This window comes from Catharus ustulatus, chromosome 17 (assembly GCF_009819885.2).
Source record: "Catharus ustulatus isolate bCatUst1 chromosome 17, bCatUst1.pri.v2, whole genome shotgun sequence".
NCBI lineage: Eukaryota > Metazoa > Chordata > Aves > Passeriformes > Turdidae > Catharus > Catharus ustulatus.
In genome coordinates, this window is record NC_046237.1 from 1,867,597 (window position 1) to 1,886,016 (window position 18,420).

Sequence of the window (18,420 nt, forward strand, 5' to 3'; positions counted from 1 at the left end):
GGGAGGGTCCCGCACCGGGGGATGCTCGGTATCGGGGGATGCTCGGTATCGGGGGATGCTCCGTGTAAGGGGATGCTCGATATTGGGGGATGCTCGGTGTCGTGGGATGCTCCGCATCGGGGGATGCTCCGTCTCGGGGGTGTCCCCGCGTGGGGAGGCCGTTTGCAGAGCGGTGTCCCCGCGTGGGGAGCGGTGTCCCCGCGCTGGCGGCGGGCGCGGTGCCGGCGCCCTGTCTCTTTAATGAACGGGCTCAGCCGCCCGGCTGCGCGGAGTAAATTTCCTCCTGTCATCGGGTCGCGGAGGAGGAGTTTGTTAATGTTCAGTTTGCTCGCTGGATCGATGCTCGCTGGCATCGCCTCGCCCTGCCTGCTGTGTGCGTGTGCGCGCGTGTGTGTGCGGGGCGCGCGTGGCTGTGTGCGTGTGCGCGCGTGTGCCCGCGCGCGGGGGGCCGCGTGTGCGCGCGTGTGTGTGTGTGCGCGAGTGCGGATCCCACATTTCCTCCCATCCCGAGCCTCCCTGTCCGCTCCCACATCACTCACTGCCTGGCATCTGACAGCACGGAACCTGCGGCGCTCCGCGCTCACACACGCACGCACACACCGCGCACACCCGGGCACCGCTCCGCCATACGGCTCTGCGAGGAGGAGGAGGACAGGACAGGGAAGGGAGGAAGCAGCCAGCCCCACAGTCTCTCCAGAGCTGCCTTTTTAATATATACAGATCTATTTTGTTATTTATTTATTACCGTTCTCTGGCGCTGTGGGCGCCTTTCATTTGCTCCTGAGCTTGGATGTTTGAATCAAAGCAAAGCAAGTGTTGCAACAGTTAAAAAAAAAAAAAAAAAAGCCAACCAAAAAAAAAAAAAAAAAAAGGAGAGAGAGAGAGAGAGAGAGAGAAAGAGAAAAGAAAGAAACCTAGATCTCTAAAATAAAATAAAAACCAAACAGGTTCCTATCAGTGAAGTGGAAAGGAGGGGGGCAGGGGAGGCTTGAGGGGGGTGCTGGGGAAGCAGCTGAGAGGCAGAGGAACACGGCTCAGGAGCGTCTCAGGGCTCTCGGATCTGGGGACAGAAGTGAGATTGGAGAAAGTAGAGCGATGCCAAGGAGGAAACAGCAAGCACCCAAACGGGCTGCAGGTAAGGAGAAGCCATCCACTTACACAGCCTCTGTCTCTCCACTCCTTCCACTCCTACCCCCATCTTTATTATTATTTAGGGTCACCCTTGCTTTTCCGGGCTGGATCTTTATTTATTTATCCCCCCTCCCCCTCCCTCTCCCTCCGTAGCTCTGTGGAGCCAGTTTCGTTCCTTATTGCCAAGATTTCCCGGTGCCAGGGCTGTCCCCTCGCCCTCCGCCGCTGCCCCCGGCTCGCTGCCGCTGCCGCTGCCCTGCCCAAACTTTTCCCCCCAACTTTCTTCCCCCGCCGCCCCTTCTCCCCCTGCCCCTTCCCCTGCCCGAACCGAAAGCATTCAGGCTTCCCTTTGCTTCTCGCTTTAGGATAGATTTTTTTTTTTTCCTCCTCCTTTTTGGTTTTCCCCCCTCCCGCCGGTTTTCGCTTTGGATCCGTGTGTTTCGCGAAGTGGGTCGGGTGTTTAATCTTTTATTTCGCCGTATTTCTGGTGGCAGTTCTGGCCGGGTGTGTGTGTGTGCGAGCGCTGTGTGTGCCTGAAATAGTACAGGGACTCTCTGCTGATGAACCCGGTGGGGAAGTTCAGCCTTTGATCATCAGTGGTGAAAATTGCAACAGGAAATAAAATGAAACGTTCTGACTGTTAGAAGACAATCCACATTTTCAAATCAAATCCTTCTTTTGTTTCGTAGTCGAGTTTATATATTTGCACATGCCAAGTGGTTTTGCAATTTATTTTTTTTTTTTTTTTGAACAGAAGAAAATAGTTTGCAACTTTGGAAGTGTTTTGTTTGTCGTTGTTAGGGTGTTCTTTTTCTTTTGGGGGCCAAGAAAAAGAAACAGACGAGTGGGTCTGTATAGTAAATCTTTTCAAAGAGTTTTCTTTCAGGCTCCTTAATTGCTTTCTATATTTTTTTTAATAGTGTGGTGGGGTTTTGTTTCTGGGAAGCGCAATATGGAAGTTCATTTTTCTTCTGCCAGACCCACCCACTGAAAAATCAGCTTTCCAGTTGATTGCCAGCTTTGATTTGACATTTGATTGATCACCTGTCATCTTGCTGCCTTTGATCTATTCATTCTTGATATATATCAATAAATCACTCACCATGGTAACCCAAGTGCCAATGACGTAAGGCTTGCCCTCTAGATTCTCTTAGCCAGACATGCACAATTATTATCTTGTTTGGCTTTTAATGTAGGCGGGTTTTTTCCTTTCTTTTTTCCCTTTGTGTCCTTCCCTGGATTAGTTCTTTAAAGAAAACTCATATTTGTTGTCTTTACTTTACAAATTTTCCCTCGCCCTTGTGAATATTTCCTGGGCGTAGCACAGCAAATGTGGGACAAAATGTATGGGCAAGTTTTGTGGCACACTTGAATAAACTTTGTGAAGTCGTGCTTGGGATCCACGCGGGGGGAAATGTCACCCCAGGGAAACTGGGACACGCAGAACTTTTATCAACTCCCAGCTTTGGCTGCATTTCTCTGGGTGCAGGACAATGGGCTGCAGGCAGAAGCTTTTGGGACGTGCCCAGTGAATGCACCTATGCACGTTGGGATTCCTGCTGGGGAAAGATCCCAAATTTATGGATCTCTCCATAAATAACAATCCTGCTAGAAATGTACATATTTATATAAATATCTGTCTGCACTCAGGAGAACTCTGCTATCAGACTCTGTGTTATTATTTTCTTCACCAAGAGGTTTGATCTGAATCAGGCATTCCCATTTTCAACTTGCAGGATAAATAAATAGCTGTTTTTCCATGGATGCTGATCGGCACAGTGACAGTGCTAGAGCTGCTCCTTTTTTCTCTCTGCCAGGAATAGGAGGCTTCATTTTATTTGGGTTGCAAAGTAGAATTTTCACTTGGAATGTGTGCAGTATCTTTTCGTGGCAGGGGCACGGTGTTCTTTTTCAGAACCATAGGATACAGTAAGTAAATTTTTGCGAGCAGAGCCCGTGCTGTTGTTTCCGGGGATTTCCCTGCTGAGATACAGTAAGAGATGTTTTTATCCAGGATCCTACAGCATTTTTAAGATGTTAGTGACAAGGGAGAAACTCTTATGACCACAATTAGATCTCTCCTTTCTCATGCTCATTATAAAATGTGCATTGCTCTTCAGTGGTGCATTTCTGTGATTAGATTTCTCCTCAGATCAATGTTGTTTCAGGTGAGCAAAATCCTGCAAATGCGGTCCAGTTTCAGCCAGCAGAACTATTTGAAGTAGGTTTATACATTTGCAATAGTTCTCCTGCTTTGAAGTTGTATTTGTGTGTTTGTGGGGGGTAGGGGGGAGTTTCAAAGAGCAGACGTGCCTGTTGTATATAGTTCTTAAAACTGACTTTCATTTTCAGGGATAATACTGAGGTTCTGTTTTGTATGGTGAAAAATACCTCAAAGTGACAGGAGACAGACTGTGCAATAAGAAATGAATCTCTCATCAAGCCTGATAGCCAAGCTCCTTAGTCCTTTTATTTAAAGGAGTTAATACATTATATATTACTTAATTTTCACTTTTATTTATTTTTAGTTGTGCAAGTTCAAAGGTATCAGTTGCACTGCATTTTGTCTTGATGGCAGCAGAGATATTGAAGAGAAGTTTGCAACTTTTTAGTTTCTTCAGATAGTTCACCTCCAAGGGAAGAAAAATGATAAGCCTTGTGATTCTGGACATGCCTGCTTTTGTCATTGCTTAAAATTAAATACTATGCACAACTGTAAATAATTACTGCCATGCTCTGACTTTGAAAGCAGGTTTTGAGTTTGATTAATGAATAATGTAAAGGTTAGAGAGAACCAGCGAGTGAATCAGAAGTGAAGTCCTGCTGTTACATGAAAATCTAGCTAGAGAAATATACGTGGCAATTTTGTCCTTTTCTATTATTAATTTTAAGCCTTGTATTCCTAAGAAATATATTCCAGACCATTGCAGTGAAACAAGGGAGTGTAATTGGATAAATGGGGCACTATTTATGTGTGATGATGGGGATTTCTGCTCTCCGATTACACTTGCAGAGCCACTTTATTTCCCATCAACACCGCAACGATGTCAAACGCATTTTGATCTTCCAATCTTTTCTGAATCATCCTTGCTTTTTGAGAGCGTCACTCCCAAGCCGGCAGTTGTTGAGGCAGAGAGTTGCAGCTCTTTGCAGCAGTGCCTGCTCTAGGATGGGACTGTGTTTGCCATAAACAGCCCCAGTTTGCAGTTCGTGTTGGGGTTTCGCCCAAACGCATCACAAAGGGCTTGGAGAAGGGGCCGGATTCTTCTCCCGCCCAGGTGCAAATCAAACATCCTTCCCTCGAAGCATCCCTGAGTTCTGGCTGCTCCTGTGAGCAAGAAGAAGCTCAGGCCCACCAAGTCCTTCATCCTTCAGCAAAACGCAGCCGCGTCTGGGGCAAAAGTCTCCCAACGATTCCATAACAAATGGTAATACATTAACAGGAGGGTGCAAGAAGGGTGGAAGCAAAGCAGAATTGCTATTCAGATTTTATTCCTAGGGGTATGAAATAGCTTTCAAACACAATTTCACTGGATTAAACTCTCCTTTCCCCTGCAGCTTGTTTAAATGTGCATATTTTATTTTGCGATCGTGAATTGGTAGTTTGCTTTTTTAAAGCCTGCAAAGAGGAATCTGGACTTAACGCCCTTTGCGGGTGAAATTTTATTTTTCTTCTTTATTTTCCCTCTCAGCCCCAACAGACTAGCTAAGAACCAAGGCTGGGGAGAAGCACAGCAGAAGCAGGTCTCAGGCACATTTATTCTGTTTATCAGAGCTGTAGAATAACAAGGGTTTGTTTTTGGAAGAGTCCTCCTAGAGCAGCAAGCAGAAGATGGTGAGCAGGGAGTTCTTTAAAGCCGCAGCTTGCACCTTAGTAGGAAAGGTTATTTAAACCAGAATCATATTTAGAAAGTGAAATTCTGCTTGTGCAGAGAGCAGAGCAAATGGCCAGCAAAGCTTTCTCCGTGTATATTTGTTGCAAAAGGCAGCGAGATATCTCTATAAATGTAACAGGAGCACAGTTCCAGGGTTATTTGTATCCTTTATAACAGGGGCAATGGCAGCAGATTCTGAGGAAGCAGCGCTGAATGAAGCTGTAGAAATGGCAGCACTGTTTTGTTTCAACATCCTCCAGAAAAGCAACTGCACATCAAAACCACCTAAACAGTTCATGCCTCAGAACCCTTCACTTGCAGTGCACATCACGATGCTGACAGATGACAAAAAACCCAAGGTGTTCACAGACAAGAGGAGCCTTTAAATCCTGGTTAATTAAATATTTTCCAAAATAGGTACTTTGCAACTAAAGAGGCACCAAAATTAGTCGCCATCTGCGTTAAATTCTGCAGTCGGCTCCTAAGCCCAAAGCTGCTCGGAATTTTTTTTTCCCCCTTGTCAGAACTCAGGCCTGAACGGGACAATTTGAAATCAGGTTCATTTTAGTGCCTGTTCCCCTATTCCAATTTTCCTCTCATTTATCCCAGCCCGGTCTATCCCCACTACCTGAAGAGCAGGGCGCACCCAGAGTTCAGCCCCTGTAACCGGGAAACAAAAGACATTTCCATCAGCAAACGACACAATTTTGCAGCACTTTTGCAAGCACGTCCATTGTCAGAAATTCTAGTGCATGAATAAACGCTCTCTGAGAAGCCCATTTTCTCCAAACCGGCAGCGTTCTGGAGATTTCCTCCCGGAGCTTTCTCCTCCTGATTTTTGCTCTCACATCAGCACCCACCTCAAGGAGCTGTTTCCCCTAGCAGAGGTCCCTGGAGTCCCTCGGTAGCACAGGGCCAGGGTGAGCTTTTCTGCCGTCATTTCCCTTCCCATCCCGATGAGGACATCACTCCCAGAGAGCAACTCCAGACTCACAGGGAAAAAAAAAAAGCTGTCAGTTGCTGTGGCTGCAATTCCCAACTTAGCAGCAGCAGAGGGAATGGAACTGTACTCTATCAATTACAGTTGGAACCAGAGGCTAAACACTTATTGTGTTAAGCTATTGTGCAGATCTTAAGAGCTCAAATGTAAAAAAAATATCGTGTCAGCTGGTGGAGGGGAGAATAAGGCCTGGTTCTTCCACTGGGTGACTTATTATTAGCAAAGGCAAAGTAAAATTATTCAAATTCTGTTTAATGCTTCTCGGGTTGAGATCTGTGTGCTGCATTCTGCCTTAAAAAGTGGGGATCCTACAGACTTTGCTGCTAGAATAAACCTTTGTTTTTCTCTCTTCTCTGCAAAATGAAAATATTTGTGAAGTTTTACCTCCAAAGCGTGCTCACGCAGGCAGAGAGACATTTTCATTTGTCTCCCAATCTGATACAGGAGCCAAGTGGAACCACATTACACTCGGAGCTGAAATCTTCCATTTCATTCATGCAAGAGCAGGGATTTTTCATTACCTATTTAATTACAATAATTTACATGAGAGTGGGCCCAGCTCAGCAGCTCTTACTCAGCACTTTGCTTCAGTGGGTGACTGGTCTGTGGAAGGACTGTCTGTGTAAGACTGGCCTGTTCAGTTACAAAATTCCATATTTATGTTCCTGGAGAAGCATTCTGCCTCCGAAGAGGGACCAGATTCTTCCATTAAGCTTTAAATCCAGGGACAGTTCTGCTTGGAACTTCTGTTCCTAACACTTGCAAGCTATTCTTTCCCGAAGTCTGCATGGCTGAGATATTCTGGCTGCTCCCCACTCACGTTTCCATGCTCTGTGTTAATTACTGAGCACTGTTCTGGCTTCCAGGAGCTGAGACGGGCTTTTACAAAAACCTTCTAAGGCACCGTGTTCACAGGGGTGACAGCTCCTGAGAAAATGCCTGAAAATGGGGTTGCAAATCCAAACCCTGAAAGTTCCCTGTGCTTTTAGGGGCTAAAAGGAGTTATTTCTCATTAAGGTGGCTTCTCACTCGAGGCTGTTGGCACAGAGTAATTTTTCCCGTGTTATGATAACGGCTTCTGCAGCTCAGAAGTACCTTGACAGCAAACCGTGTATTTTTTAAGGTTTCAAGGAGAAAAGCATCACAGAAGCACAGTGTTTCCCATTAGATTTACACATCCCTCTTTAACTGTTACTGGCTTTTCATCCATTACCTTGTGAGCAAAAAAAATAAAGAAGTGGAAAAACTGGTCTTCTGATCTAAGTGTTGCATTAAGTGTTTCATTTAGAAAAATGAAGAGAATCTTTGTTTCCCTAAAAGAAATGCTTCCCCCTTTTGCCCTAGGAAAAAGAAAGGCACAACAATAGCTTCAAAATGACAGGATCTGATTGTGACAAATACAGAGTTTCTAACGTGCAACGCCTGATGGTCCCAAGTATTGGTAAAATTCCACAGTTAAATAGAACAAACAGTCCTAAATGTCTGAGAAAAGGATCCTTTTCAGGCATACACACATCCAAACCTGCAAGGAGGGCAGAAAAATGCCTGTGTGGGAGAGGGATGCACCTGGAGAGCTCGGGTGCTCGGAGCAGCTTTTGATTATTGCACCAAGCTTCGCCCAAATGTTAGAACTGCGCTGTTAGGAGTGGTGTCCCCTGAAAGTCCTTTGTTAGGGTTTATTTTCTTCAAACCTCCAGCTCCCGGGGTCTGACGATGATTATGCAAGTGTCCAATATGCGTTTTAAAAGGAAATTTATTTCAAACTGCTTGCTCTGGAGAGGAGCTTGAAAACCAGCAGGATAGAAGTTCTCATGCAGAAGAAAAATGCCTTGATTCTCAAAGTGACTGTTTTTAACTTCCCATCGTTTTCAGGCAGTCTCATGATTTTTGAGGTTGTGCTTCGTGTTTTTTGTATAAACAAGGTTGGCAGTATTGCTTTTGCCTGATTCTGGCGATGAACTGGTGTGTGTGTCTGGGTGTATAATTATAATACACACACACATAATATCAGTAAACAAAATACTGAACATAATGATGGAGTGGGGCTGTCTGAGTTGGAGCTCTGGCTTTGTATTGCCATAAACAAAGCAGTTCTGAGAACTCAGACCATCGGTGCTTGAGGAGTGACTTTCAATTGAAGTTTCCTGGAGATTGTTTTTAGTGGCAATTAAATCTAGAAAGTTAATAGGCAGTAACTGCTCTTTATAGGATAAATACTACGAGGAATGCACAGCCTACCTTTTTCCCAGATATAATCAGGCTGAAGTTTATTGAAAAAAAAATTTACAACTAGCAACATTAATGCTGTATTTTTATTGTATTAATGCAAATGAGATGCTGACTTCCTTCTTTCATCTCCATGGCTTGTATCTATTAGAGCTGTATCTTATTCCTTTCTGTGCCTTTTCTCCCTGTGTTCTGTAAACTGCTCTCCTCTAATGATACTGAGGCTCATTAAAGTGACTCCCAATGCTAAGGAGACTCTGGGAAACATCCTGAGCTCTGGATGGCTGTGGAAAAGCACGAGCACCGAGTGTGTGGGGAAAACTGATCCGGATCAAGCCTTGCATCCCCGTTTCGGGAAACCTTTAAAATGCACGGGTCGAACAGGAAGGAAAAACTTCCAGGAAGGGCTGTGTGCTGCAAAGAACAGGTCATTTTTAACTCACAGCCCTACCTGACAAAGATAAAAAGCAATAAAGTTTTAAGGAGCTCGCTGGCTCTTTTTGCATCTCTCTCAAAAGGCTCATTTAATTGAAAAGCCTGTTGTGCTTGTTTTTATGCATGTAAAACAGAAAAGGGGCAATTTTGCACAGGGCCTGATATTCCAGCACAATATAATTGGAACTCTTCCTGCCTGCTTTTTAAGTCTCTCTGTTCATATAAAATTAAGACCCACTTATCTTAAATTGTAGTAAATCTCATTCAATATTGCTTTCATAACTTAAAAAAGGCTGTTACATATTCCCAAAGCAACTTTGCTGAAGCGATATTGGGTCTGTTTATGTGGAATCGGCACAGAATTTCTATTGGAAAAAAGGAGCAGCTTACAGTTCTTGTTTTTAATGGCAATAATTAAATTCTCTAGAATACCTTGATAGCTCAGATTGTTTTTATCCGAGTGAAACTCTGCTTAGAGGAGATGAGAATGAAAATCTGCACATTGGTGTGTGCAGACAACAGCCTTATTTCTATCACTCACCCTGCACTTGGACAGAAGTAATTTCTATTTTTCATAGAAAGGTTTTACTCTGAATTTTCCATCTATAAATATTTTTTTTGTGTGTGAATTGCACGGCAAATCACCAGCACGATTTATAAGGTCTGCAATTTTCTTTGTACATATAGGAAGAACTCATTTGCTTCCCGCAGGGTGAGTGGACTTCACAGGGAAGCGCTGGGTCTTTTATAATTTTATGTTTTGTATCGAAGAAACAGAACCTTGTGCCAGCTGCTGCATTGGTCCACCAAAATTATTTTTTATGTGTTTTTCAGCCGTGTCATAACATCCTTAAGCACAGTACAAGTAGCATTAAATTAACACGTGAAAGGAGAAAGGAGCTAAGTAGTTATATTGATCATCTGTAGCATTAAATGCTGAAATAATTAAAAACTTTCCAGTGCTGCGTGGATCCTGCCCGTATTTGTGTCCTTTGTTATGCAATGGAGCAATATTTCTTCACGTTTAGCACCTTTCTGCCATGGATTTCTCGCTGATACTCCTCAGAATAACCCCAGTGATGTGAATATTTCCTCTTAGTTGTTCAGAAAGGCGAATTGAACCCGGGAGGTTTTACCTGATTTGCTCAAGGTCAAGCAGTGCTTGCTCCCAATTCCCTGCTCGAGGTACTGGGTCACATTTCTATCATCTGAGCGTTTCCAGGAGGGAAATCTGGGCTGGGAGCTCAAGGCATCCCCTGGCCTGTGCTGGAAGAGGGAAGAGGGAACAGCCCAGCTGGGACCCTGGGGAAGGTGGAGATGCAGTTTCATCCCTCCCAAGCAATTCCCTGGGGTGGTGGAAGAGGCTCTTTGCTCATGGCCAGGAGCTCCCAAAAACGGGAGGGCTCATGGTTTGAGAAAACAGAGCTCTGTTAATTTTAAAAAACCAAGGGAACTTGACTAGGAAAGAGTTTGAGACAGAATTATCACGTTTTTTACATTCCAGTTTTTGGTCTGTGGCAAGTTTCAGGAGCAGAGAATTTGGTTCTTTGGTTCTTCCATAAACTGTTCTGCATTTCTTTGGCTGGATGTGGCTCTCTATAAAGCATTGCCCTGAGAAATATGTAAAACCTGGTGAAATTGCAGCTGAACAGGCCATGCACACTCTCCTCCACCCAGACTGCCAGGGGTGGCTGGAATTCTCTTGTGATAGAGCTCGAGGCTCAGCTTCCAGTCCTGGGGGTCTGAATCCTTACATGGGCAGCTAAAGAGAGACCTGAATTTTCAAAAGCCTTTAGCACCAAATTCCCACTGGGGTCCCTCACTTCCCTCTCTTGTGTAAAGTGGAATTGGGCCCCATCAAGGGACTGCAGATGTATGTATTGCCTATAGAAGAAATATGGTGCAGGTAACAGCCTCTGGATTCATTAAGGATGGTTCATGTTTATTTTCACACCGTATTGCCTTCCAGCAATGGTTGTTTCAGCCATTGCATTGACAGGAACTCCCAATAAATCTGAGGTGATTCAGGGCTGATCTGCCTTACCTGGGAGACCACCTGCTACCCCCTGGAGCAGAGGTGCTGAATCACCAGGTAGGGCTTTCTTCTCCAGAGCTGGGGACTTGGGAAGCTCTCCCGTGGCTCCTTTTCATGTGGAAATTAATGCTTGCCTCTATTTCTGAATAGTAGGTTATTAGAGTTCGTATGCAAATTCCCAGGATGGGAATTTGTCTCTCGTTGATAATTGATATAATAATATATATTTTTAGTGGTCCAAAGTCCTTGAGCTTAGGCCTTGTACACGTAATTTATGTTTATTTCTTACTGTTATTAACTGTAATTTAGTTGTTGGCGCCTTTCATTGCCTTAGATTGAAGGGAGTGTCTCTCCCCATTGCCCCTCCATAAACAATGCCCTCTCAGGGTTCCTTCTCCTGTATCCTTGCCCAGACATTTCCTAGCCTGTCAAATACTGTCATTTTATTCCTTACAGATCATTCACAGAACGTCTCCTGTTGCACACACAAATAAGGAACAAATGCAATCAGGATGCATCATCGTTTAGCATAACAAATAAAAGCCGATCTGTGCAGATTTGCCTTAAAGTGTCTCTTAATATGTATTGTCAAAATGTCTGAAGATGTCTCTTACTCCTAAGCGTTTAATTATTTGTGACAATTAAACTAATATTCAGAGCGGGAAGAAAAAAAATTAGGGGATTAAATATTTTCTCTTGTCAAAAGCTAACAAAACGTCACCTGGCAGAGCAAACTCTTTAAATTTGGTATTTCAAGTAGACCTAAGAAAGAAAAAAGCACCAGAACAAAATTATAAGACATGGATTTGGTATGGAATTTGAGGAAACTGTATTTTTAAAACTAGATCAAAATTTAAGGGCACATCATTAAAGCATATATCAGTAATAAGCAGCTGAATACTCGATGATTAAAAAATAGTTTCTATCAATTTTTAAGTCAGTGCTGAAATTTATGACCAAGGGCTGCTCTGGTTGAATCAGGGACTCAGACCTGGGATTTTTAGGCTCACCTGGTTATTGTTTTAATCATGCCTGAGAAAAAACAGTTCAAATATGACAGCACAAGTCATCAGCCTTTTCCAGTGGCTGGAATTATAGATGTATTTGTTTGTTTTGTGTTTTGTCTGATGAGTTTTTTCTCCATCTGGGTTGCTCAGACCGGAGAGGCAAGGTGCAGTGCATGGGGCAGGACAAGAGCCAAGACTGGTGCCCAGGGCTCAGCATCTTCACCTGCCTGGCAGGCCTTGAATGTGCTACAAGTCCAGATGTGTGATTAAAAAAAGGGGGGTAAAATAGGGAAAATCTTGGAAAGAGCAGAAAATCAGCATGGTCCTTGAGATCAGTGATGTGAGAGCACTGGATAGCCCAGGGCATGGCAGCAATAACTTCTGCATTATGGGCTCAACAGTTCTTATAGTCCAGATTGTTTGGGCTTTCCTGCTGAGAAGTTTGATTTCTACTGGTTCTAATGTTCCCAGTTCTGAGCTGCTTGAAGCAACCATTTCCGTTATTAAAATCTGTGATTTCTTTCTTAAAACAATCTTCCTGTAATTTAGGGTAGGATGTTATTTGGCAAAAAATTAGAAGACGTTCATCAGGGTTTATTTCAAAGCTGTGGGACCACTGAGCTTTCTGGCAGTGACGTGAACATTTTTCAGAGATATCTTCTGCTTTCCCTGAGAAAATCCACCCAAATTTGTCTGACTTATAAAACCTAAAAGTTGCTGTTGCCAAAGAATTTTTAGAAGGTGACACAGCATTCTCCAACGTGCCATCCCCACCACACATGCTCTGTTCCTGGTTTCTCTTTTTCAATTACATTCCCTTAAAAAATGTTTTAGCTGGGGATAAGTAGGACAATGGCTGCAGGGGCAGTGATGGGTCCGGGCAGCCAAAGGAGAATGAAGAAAAGCTTTTGTTTGTGTTTAGCTGGAGCCCAGGCCTTGAGGGAGGAAGCAGAGAAATCTAGGGAGTAGAATATGGGCAAGCAGGGGCAGAGAGCATAAAATCATTGAATATCCACAGAAAATGGGGTAAACTCGTGTGCATGATTTTATTACTTGGTCAGTGTAGAGCACCACAGAACCGTGAGCTGGATCATGGGTGAGAACCAGCGTGGCTCCACATGTGTGACCCCCAGCTGGCTTCCCCAAAGCCTGTGCTCAGCCACACCTCACAGACACAAGGGATGTGTGCAGGGAATCCATCCAACCCCGCCGGGGAGCGAACCCTGCTGGGCTGTGCCGGGCTGGCAGCACCGGGCCTGTGTGACCGCCATGGCTCGGCAGGCCTGGCGCATGAGGCATGACCTTCTTCTAGGGGGAAAATGTCAAAATATCCCCTCAAAACTGGCCAGAGCTCTGCCCCCCATATCATTTGAATGGCAGAGATGAGATCCCATCCACAGACACGGTGCAGGAAAGGTGCAAAACACAATGGAAAGGAGGAAAATTCTTCCTGGCGCGGGCACCAGGAGAAGATGGTGCTGGGGCTGCCCTTGGGTGGCAGAGCCAAGAGAAGAGTGGAAGAGCTCAGGCAGCACATGGACAGCTTGATGAGCCCATATAGACTGTGTGACAGTGGTGTATTTGGTAGATTTGATATTTTTGGTGTATTTTGGAGGGGTTGGTGTGTGGGATGGGAGGTTGGTCATGGCAGTGCCAGGCCTGGATCAGCCGTGGGCACTCCGGGCAGGGAGGTAGCTGTGCTACAAAAGCAGCTCAGAGACAACACAGAGAATCCTGCCAGCAGTTTCAACCACAGATATCTGTTCAGATAAAAGGTTTGTTAGTCTGAGAGCTCCTCTCCTGCCCCAACCTGCCCATGGTGGAGAGCTGGTCCCTGGGTCGCTCTGTGGGTACCTGCCCTGGGCCCCTGGGGCTCTCGCTTTGGTTTTACTCAAGGATTTATTTTATTTTAGTTCATTTTGTTTTGTTTGCTGCCCCGTGGGAGTTTTTTCCTATAACTCTGATCTTTCTGTGTGAAAGTCAGTGACAAAACTGGAATCAGGCTCAGCAGAGCAGGTTGCCTTCAGGTTATTGTACTGGTTTGTGTCACTTCCAGTATTTATGTATTGAATAACTAAAATCCTGAGAATGTTAATCTAGAAAACAGCCATGTCTGCATTATTCTTTTGCTGTTTGGTGAACTTATTAAAGATTTTACAAACTTGTGATTTGGGTTAAACAAATGTAAATCATGTGGAGAAAGAGTTGAGGGAAGGCAGAGGAATGTTATGATGCCATCAACATCTGGGTTTCCATTTGTTTGGATTAGGGACATTTTACCTTAATCATTCCCAAACATGTCTGTTAAAATCCCTTCTTTCATTTTTTATCACCTATGAGGTACAGCCAGGCAGAGTTTCAATTTCTGTGTGTGTGTTAGGGTAAAAGTGCTGAAATTTGTTGTTGCTGTGAGTATACGAACAGTCTCATTTTTATATTAGTCCTCCCTCTTTATAATTGTTTGGAAACATTTTGATTCAGTTAAAATGCACTATTTCCAATATACAAAGTATGAGTAAGGGAACAAGGGAGCGATTACGAGTTTCTCCAAGGAAATAAGCATCTCTTAGCCATCATCCTGCAACTGGGAAAGTTCTAATACATGACATCCCTGTAATGTAACCTAATAATATATTTTTTTTTTAACAGTGATGTAATGGGGAGAGTGACCTGGACTTTGTAAAAGTTCCCCTACTTACTTCAGATTCCCAAGGGCAATGTAACATTCTAGACTGTGTTTTATATGCCCTGATTAAAATGTAACATATTTTTGCATTTCCTGTGCAGTGACCTGTTAGTGCTCATAGACAGAACACTTAAAGAACAGTTACAAGGAGACATTTCCAAATGTGCCTAATATGGGCGAGTTTTTATAACATTCTTATTTCATTTGAAATTGCAGCTACAGCAGGAACCGTTCAGACGGCGCATTGATTTAACTTTTTAATCCACTGTTTTGCTACGTCAAGTAAAATAAATGTTTGTTTTTAGCTCCTTTTTTTGCATTGCTAAAACTCGTAACTACTTGCTTTAAGCTTGGGATTCTAAAGGGAGCTACATTATCTGAGATTTAAAGCTTGCTTTTTGTAGCTGCTTTCTCACAACTCCCCCAAGAAAAAAAAAATACAAAAGTACAACTTTAGCAAAAAGGGCTTTTATATCTCTATCAATTATAGAAACACCAGCTGCAGTAGATTACAAATGTGTTTGGCTGATTGTGATGTTGTGTGGGGAAAACTGTCACAAGGAGCTGGATGCTGTTCTCCCCAGCAGCTCTGGGATGTGGCTCTGCTCACCGGGCTCAGCTCTGGGGGCTCAGCTCTGCAAGCTCAGCTCCCTAGGCTCAGCTCACCAGGCTCAGCTCACCAGGCTCAGCTCCCTGGGCTCAGCTCACCAGGCTCAGCTCCCTAGGCTCAGCTCACCAGGCTCAGCTCTCTGGGCTCAGCTCTGCAAGCTCAGCTCCCTAGGCTCAGCTCACCAGGCTCAGCTCCCTGGGCTAAGCTCTCTGGGCTCAGCTCACCAGGCTCAGCTCACCAGGCTCAGCTCCCTAGGCTCAGCTCACCAGGCTCAGCTCTCTGGGCTCAGCTCTGCAAGCTCAGCTCCCTAGGCTCAGCTCACCAGGCTCAGCTCCCTGGGCTAAGCTCTCTGGGCTCAGCTCACCAGGCTCTGCTCACCGGGCTCAGCTCACCAGGCTCAGCTCCCTAGGCTCAGCTCACCAGGCTCAGCTCCCTGGGCTAAGCTCTCTGGGCTCAGCTCACCAGGCTCTGCTCCCTGGGCTCAGCTCCCCAGGCTCAACTCCCCAGGCTCAACTCCCTGGGCTAAGCTCTTTGGGCTCAACTCCCCAAGCTCAACTCCCCAAGCTCAGCTCCCTGGGCTAAGCTCTCTGGGCTCAGCTCCCCAAGCTCAGCTCACCGGGCTCAGCTCCCTGGGCTCAGCAGTGCTGCTGTCAGGGCTGGTGGGCAGCAGCAGCAGCACTGCCCTGGCACTGCCAGGCTGCCACAGCCAGCTCTGCATGGAGCCCTCACTCCTCCTGGCACTGGAGAAAAGATGGAAGGTGGGCACAAGCGTGAATCTTGTGTCCATGTGCTGCTCTGAGAGCTGGGACTAAGCCACACAGACATCAACCTGGGCCAGCAGCCTCTGGGGACAGTCACTCCACTCAATGTTCTTTATTTTTTGCATCCAAGATATTTACTTCTGCTTTCTTGAGGAAGAAAGTGGGGGGAAAGGCACCACAGAACAAAAATTGTTTGGCCAGCCTGTAAAGGTAAAGTAGCTGGAAGTCATGGATAAAAGAATTACGATGTCAAGATGGGCAGTTTAGGATGTTTGGTGCTGTTGAGCTCAGGAGAAAATGAATGTCTCAGTGTGTGTGCAGGTCATTATCACTGCACTAAAACCTGGCTACAAGGGGAGCAGCCCAAGGGCTCTCTGTTGGCTGTGCCTTGCTTACTGTGTCATTTTTCTTACTGTGCTTTGGGTCACTCTGGGAGGACCTGGTTGGGCCCTGGTTTATTTTAACAAAGAGAATCTGACATAGGAAAGTTCTGTGTATACTTTACAGTGAAAATGCAATTTTCTATTTTCATTTAATCCCAGGAATGTTGGCATTTTCCAGGCTGTCAAACAAATGAGTGCACTGGAGGACAGTTAGATGTGTCTGTCTAGTTCATCTATGTAATCTACCTCATTTCTAATGTGCCCATCACCACGGTGTCTAGGCAGAAAGTATCTGCCTTGCTTTAGCTTTTTGTCTTTATTGGCTGTGGTAACCTAATTGAGTCCTAAGAGGTTTCAGATTCATCTGCAAAAAATAATAACAAAAACATTATCAGAATAATGATTCATATTTGTACTCTTACTCAGAACTTCCCTTTCTCTTCTGAGTGTATTTGGTTAGTGGATTACTGTTGTTTTATCTAGAAGAAGTTATGCTTTAGAGGTGTATTAAATTGGAATTTTACTTGAGTCAGCAGTGAGTCAAAACTTCATTTGGCTACTGAAGTGAATTTACTCATGTCTTCTACCTTCTGCTTTTCTCTTCATTTACTCAGCCACCCAGTTTAGCATCTGCATCTATTCTCTGACCCCTTGTCATATAAACCATAGGTAAAGGTAATAAAAAGCAATAGAAATCGTGGCTTCAGAAATGTTATCTTCCTTCGGAAGCCCTGGTTTCTGTTACATTTAACTACTCCTCTCTGTGCCAATTAGCTGAAAAGGCTCGGTAGGGCTGAGGTGAGTGGTTTTTCAGGAGCAGAGGCCTTGCAGAGGGGAGATCAGGGTCTGCTGCTGATTTGTGTTGGTGCACATGGGGAGAAGGTGCAGCGAGGGCCCCAGGTGTGCCAGCCCTGCAGCCACCATGTGCCACTCACTGGCCACACTTCCTTTAGAAACGTGGCTGCAGTGGCATCACCATGGCTGTGTGCCACCTTGTGCTTTAAAAATGGGTCCCAAGGAGTGGCCAGGGCACAGCAGCCAAAAATCTGTGGCTGGAGAGGCTGAATAACCAGCGTGGTGCTCACCGAGGGAAAGGGTTCACTGAAAACGCTGCAAACTCTCAGCTCTAATTGAATTTGATCTCAGCTGTACAGTTACATACAGCCCCTTCTCTACTGCTCTCCTACTTCTGCAGAAAGTGTCTTTATAAAGCTGCCCCTCAAAGATAATTTCATTGAGAGCCAGACGTTTCATACGTGACAGTGATTTCTAATCCCATCTGCACTGGCAGATCGCAGATTCCCAGCCCCTGGCCCCAGCCTGGAACACGAGTTCACACAAACACAGTAAAACCATTGCTCTGGCACTTCACTTTGTCCTGGAGTGATTGAGTAAGAGATGGATTGCTCTTTGTAAGATTTAATTTCATCTTCCGGGTATTTGCAGTGGACAAAAGTATGGACATGATTACATTTCACAGGTTTTTTTTTTTCTGTGATTTAGAACAAAAATTATTAGCAGAGCTGGCTCAGCAAGGAATTTCTGATGTAATCTATACCAGTTACAGGCAAGGGGTGTGGTAATAGGGAAAGAAAAAGGAGGGCTAAGTGTTTATCCCAGTTGACTGAGACAGAAAACAGGACTGGCAGGATGACAAACTGGCATAACCTTACAGTAGAAAGTGCAACAAATCCAACAAAAGTTCCAGCCATGATGTGAGGTTTTTAAAAGAGCCAGGTCTGCGAGAGTTTCTCGGTGCATCCTAAAGCTAAAGCAGACAGGATGAAGATCCACAGCACAGTTTCTGTAGGTACTGGGGCAGTGTGTATCCTGAACTGGTGTGAGGAGCTGGTTTCCAGGCTTTAGGGTGGTGTTGGTGGAAGAGACATTAAAAATATATCAACGTTAGATACACAGTCACTTGATTTCCCCTGTAACTGCACTGTAAAACATTTTTTCATCAACTCTGTTAGGAACAGTGACAGATGAACCTTAAGAATTTTGGAGGCTTTCTGCAGCTCTGCAGCTCTGCAGCTCAGATACAAGTACTTCACACTTCTATAGTTTCAGGAAACTACAAAAATAACAGAATTTCCCAGGCTCATATTCCCACCTTCGCTATGATGCAGACAGTTTTCCTTATCCCTGTTTCCACCACGGCTGAGCCATGGCACAGGGATGTTTAATGACTCAGCAGAAGGATCAGGAATACAGTTCAGTCTTTCTGTCTCATCACAGTGGCTCCCAAGGGTTTACATTGTCATCAAAAGT

The 18,420-nt window shown here is 44.8% G+C and overlaps 1 protein-coding gene across 3 annotated transcripts in view; it reads left to right on the forward strand.

Moving 5' to 3' along the window:
- Positions 1-870: 870 nt before the first annotated feature.
- The window catches only part of TSHZ2 (teashirt zinc finger homeobox 2), a 250,247-nt gene continuing 232,697 nt past the window's right edge, over positions 871-18,420 (forward strand). For all 3 annotated transcript variants that reach the window (XM_033074721.1, XM_033074722.1, XM_033074720.1), the window contains exon 1: positions 871-1,135. In XM_033074721.1, the coding sequence (XP_032930612.1) occupies positions 1,096-1,135 (40 nt within the window). In that variant the 5' untranslated portion in view covers positions 871-1,095. The remainder of the gene's footprint in view (positions 1,136-18,420) is intronic.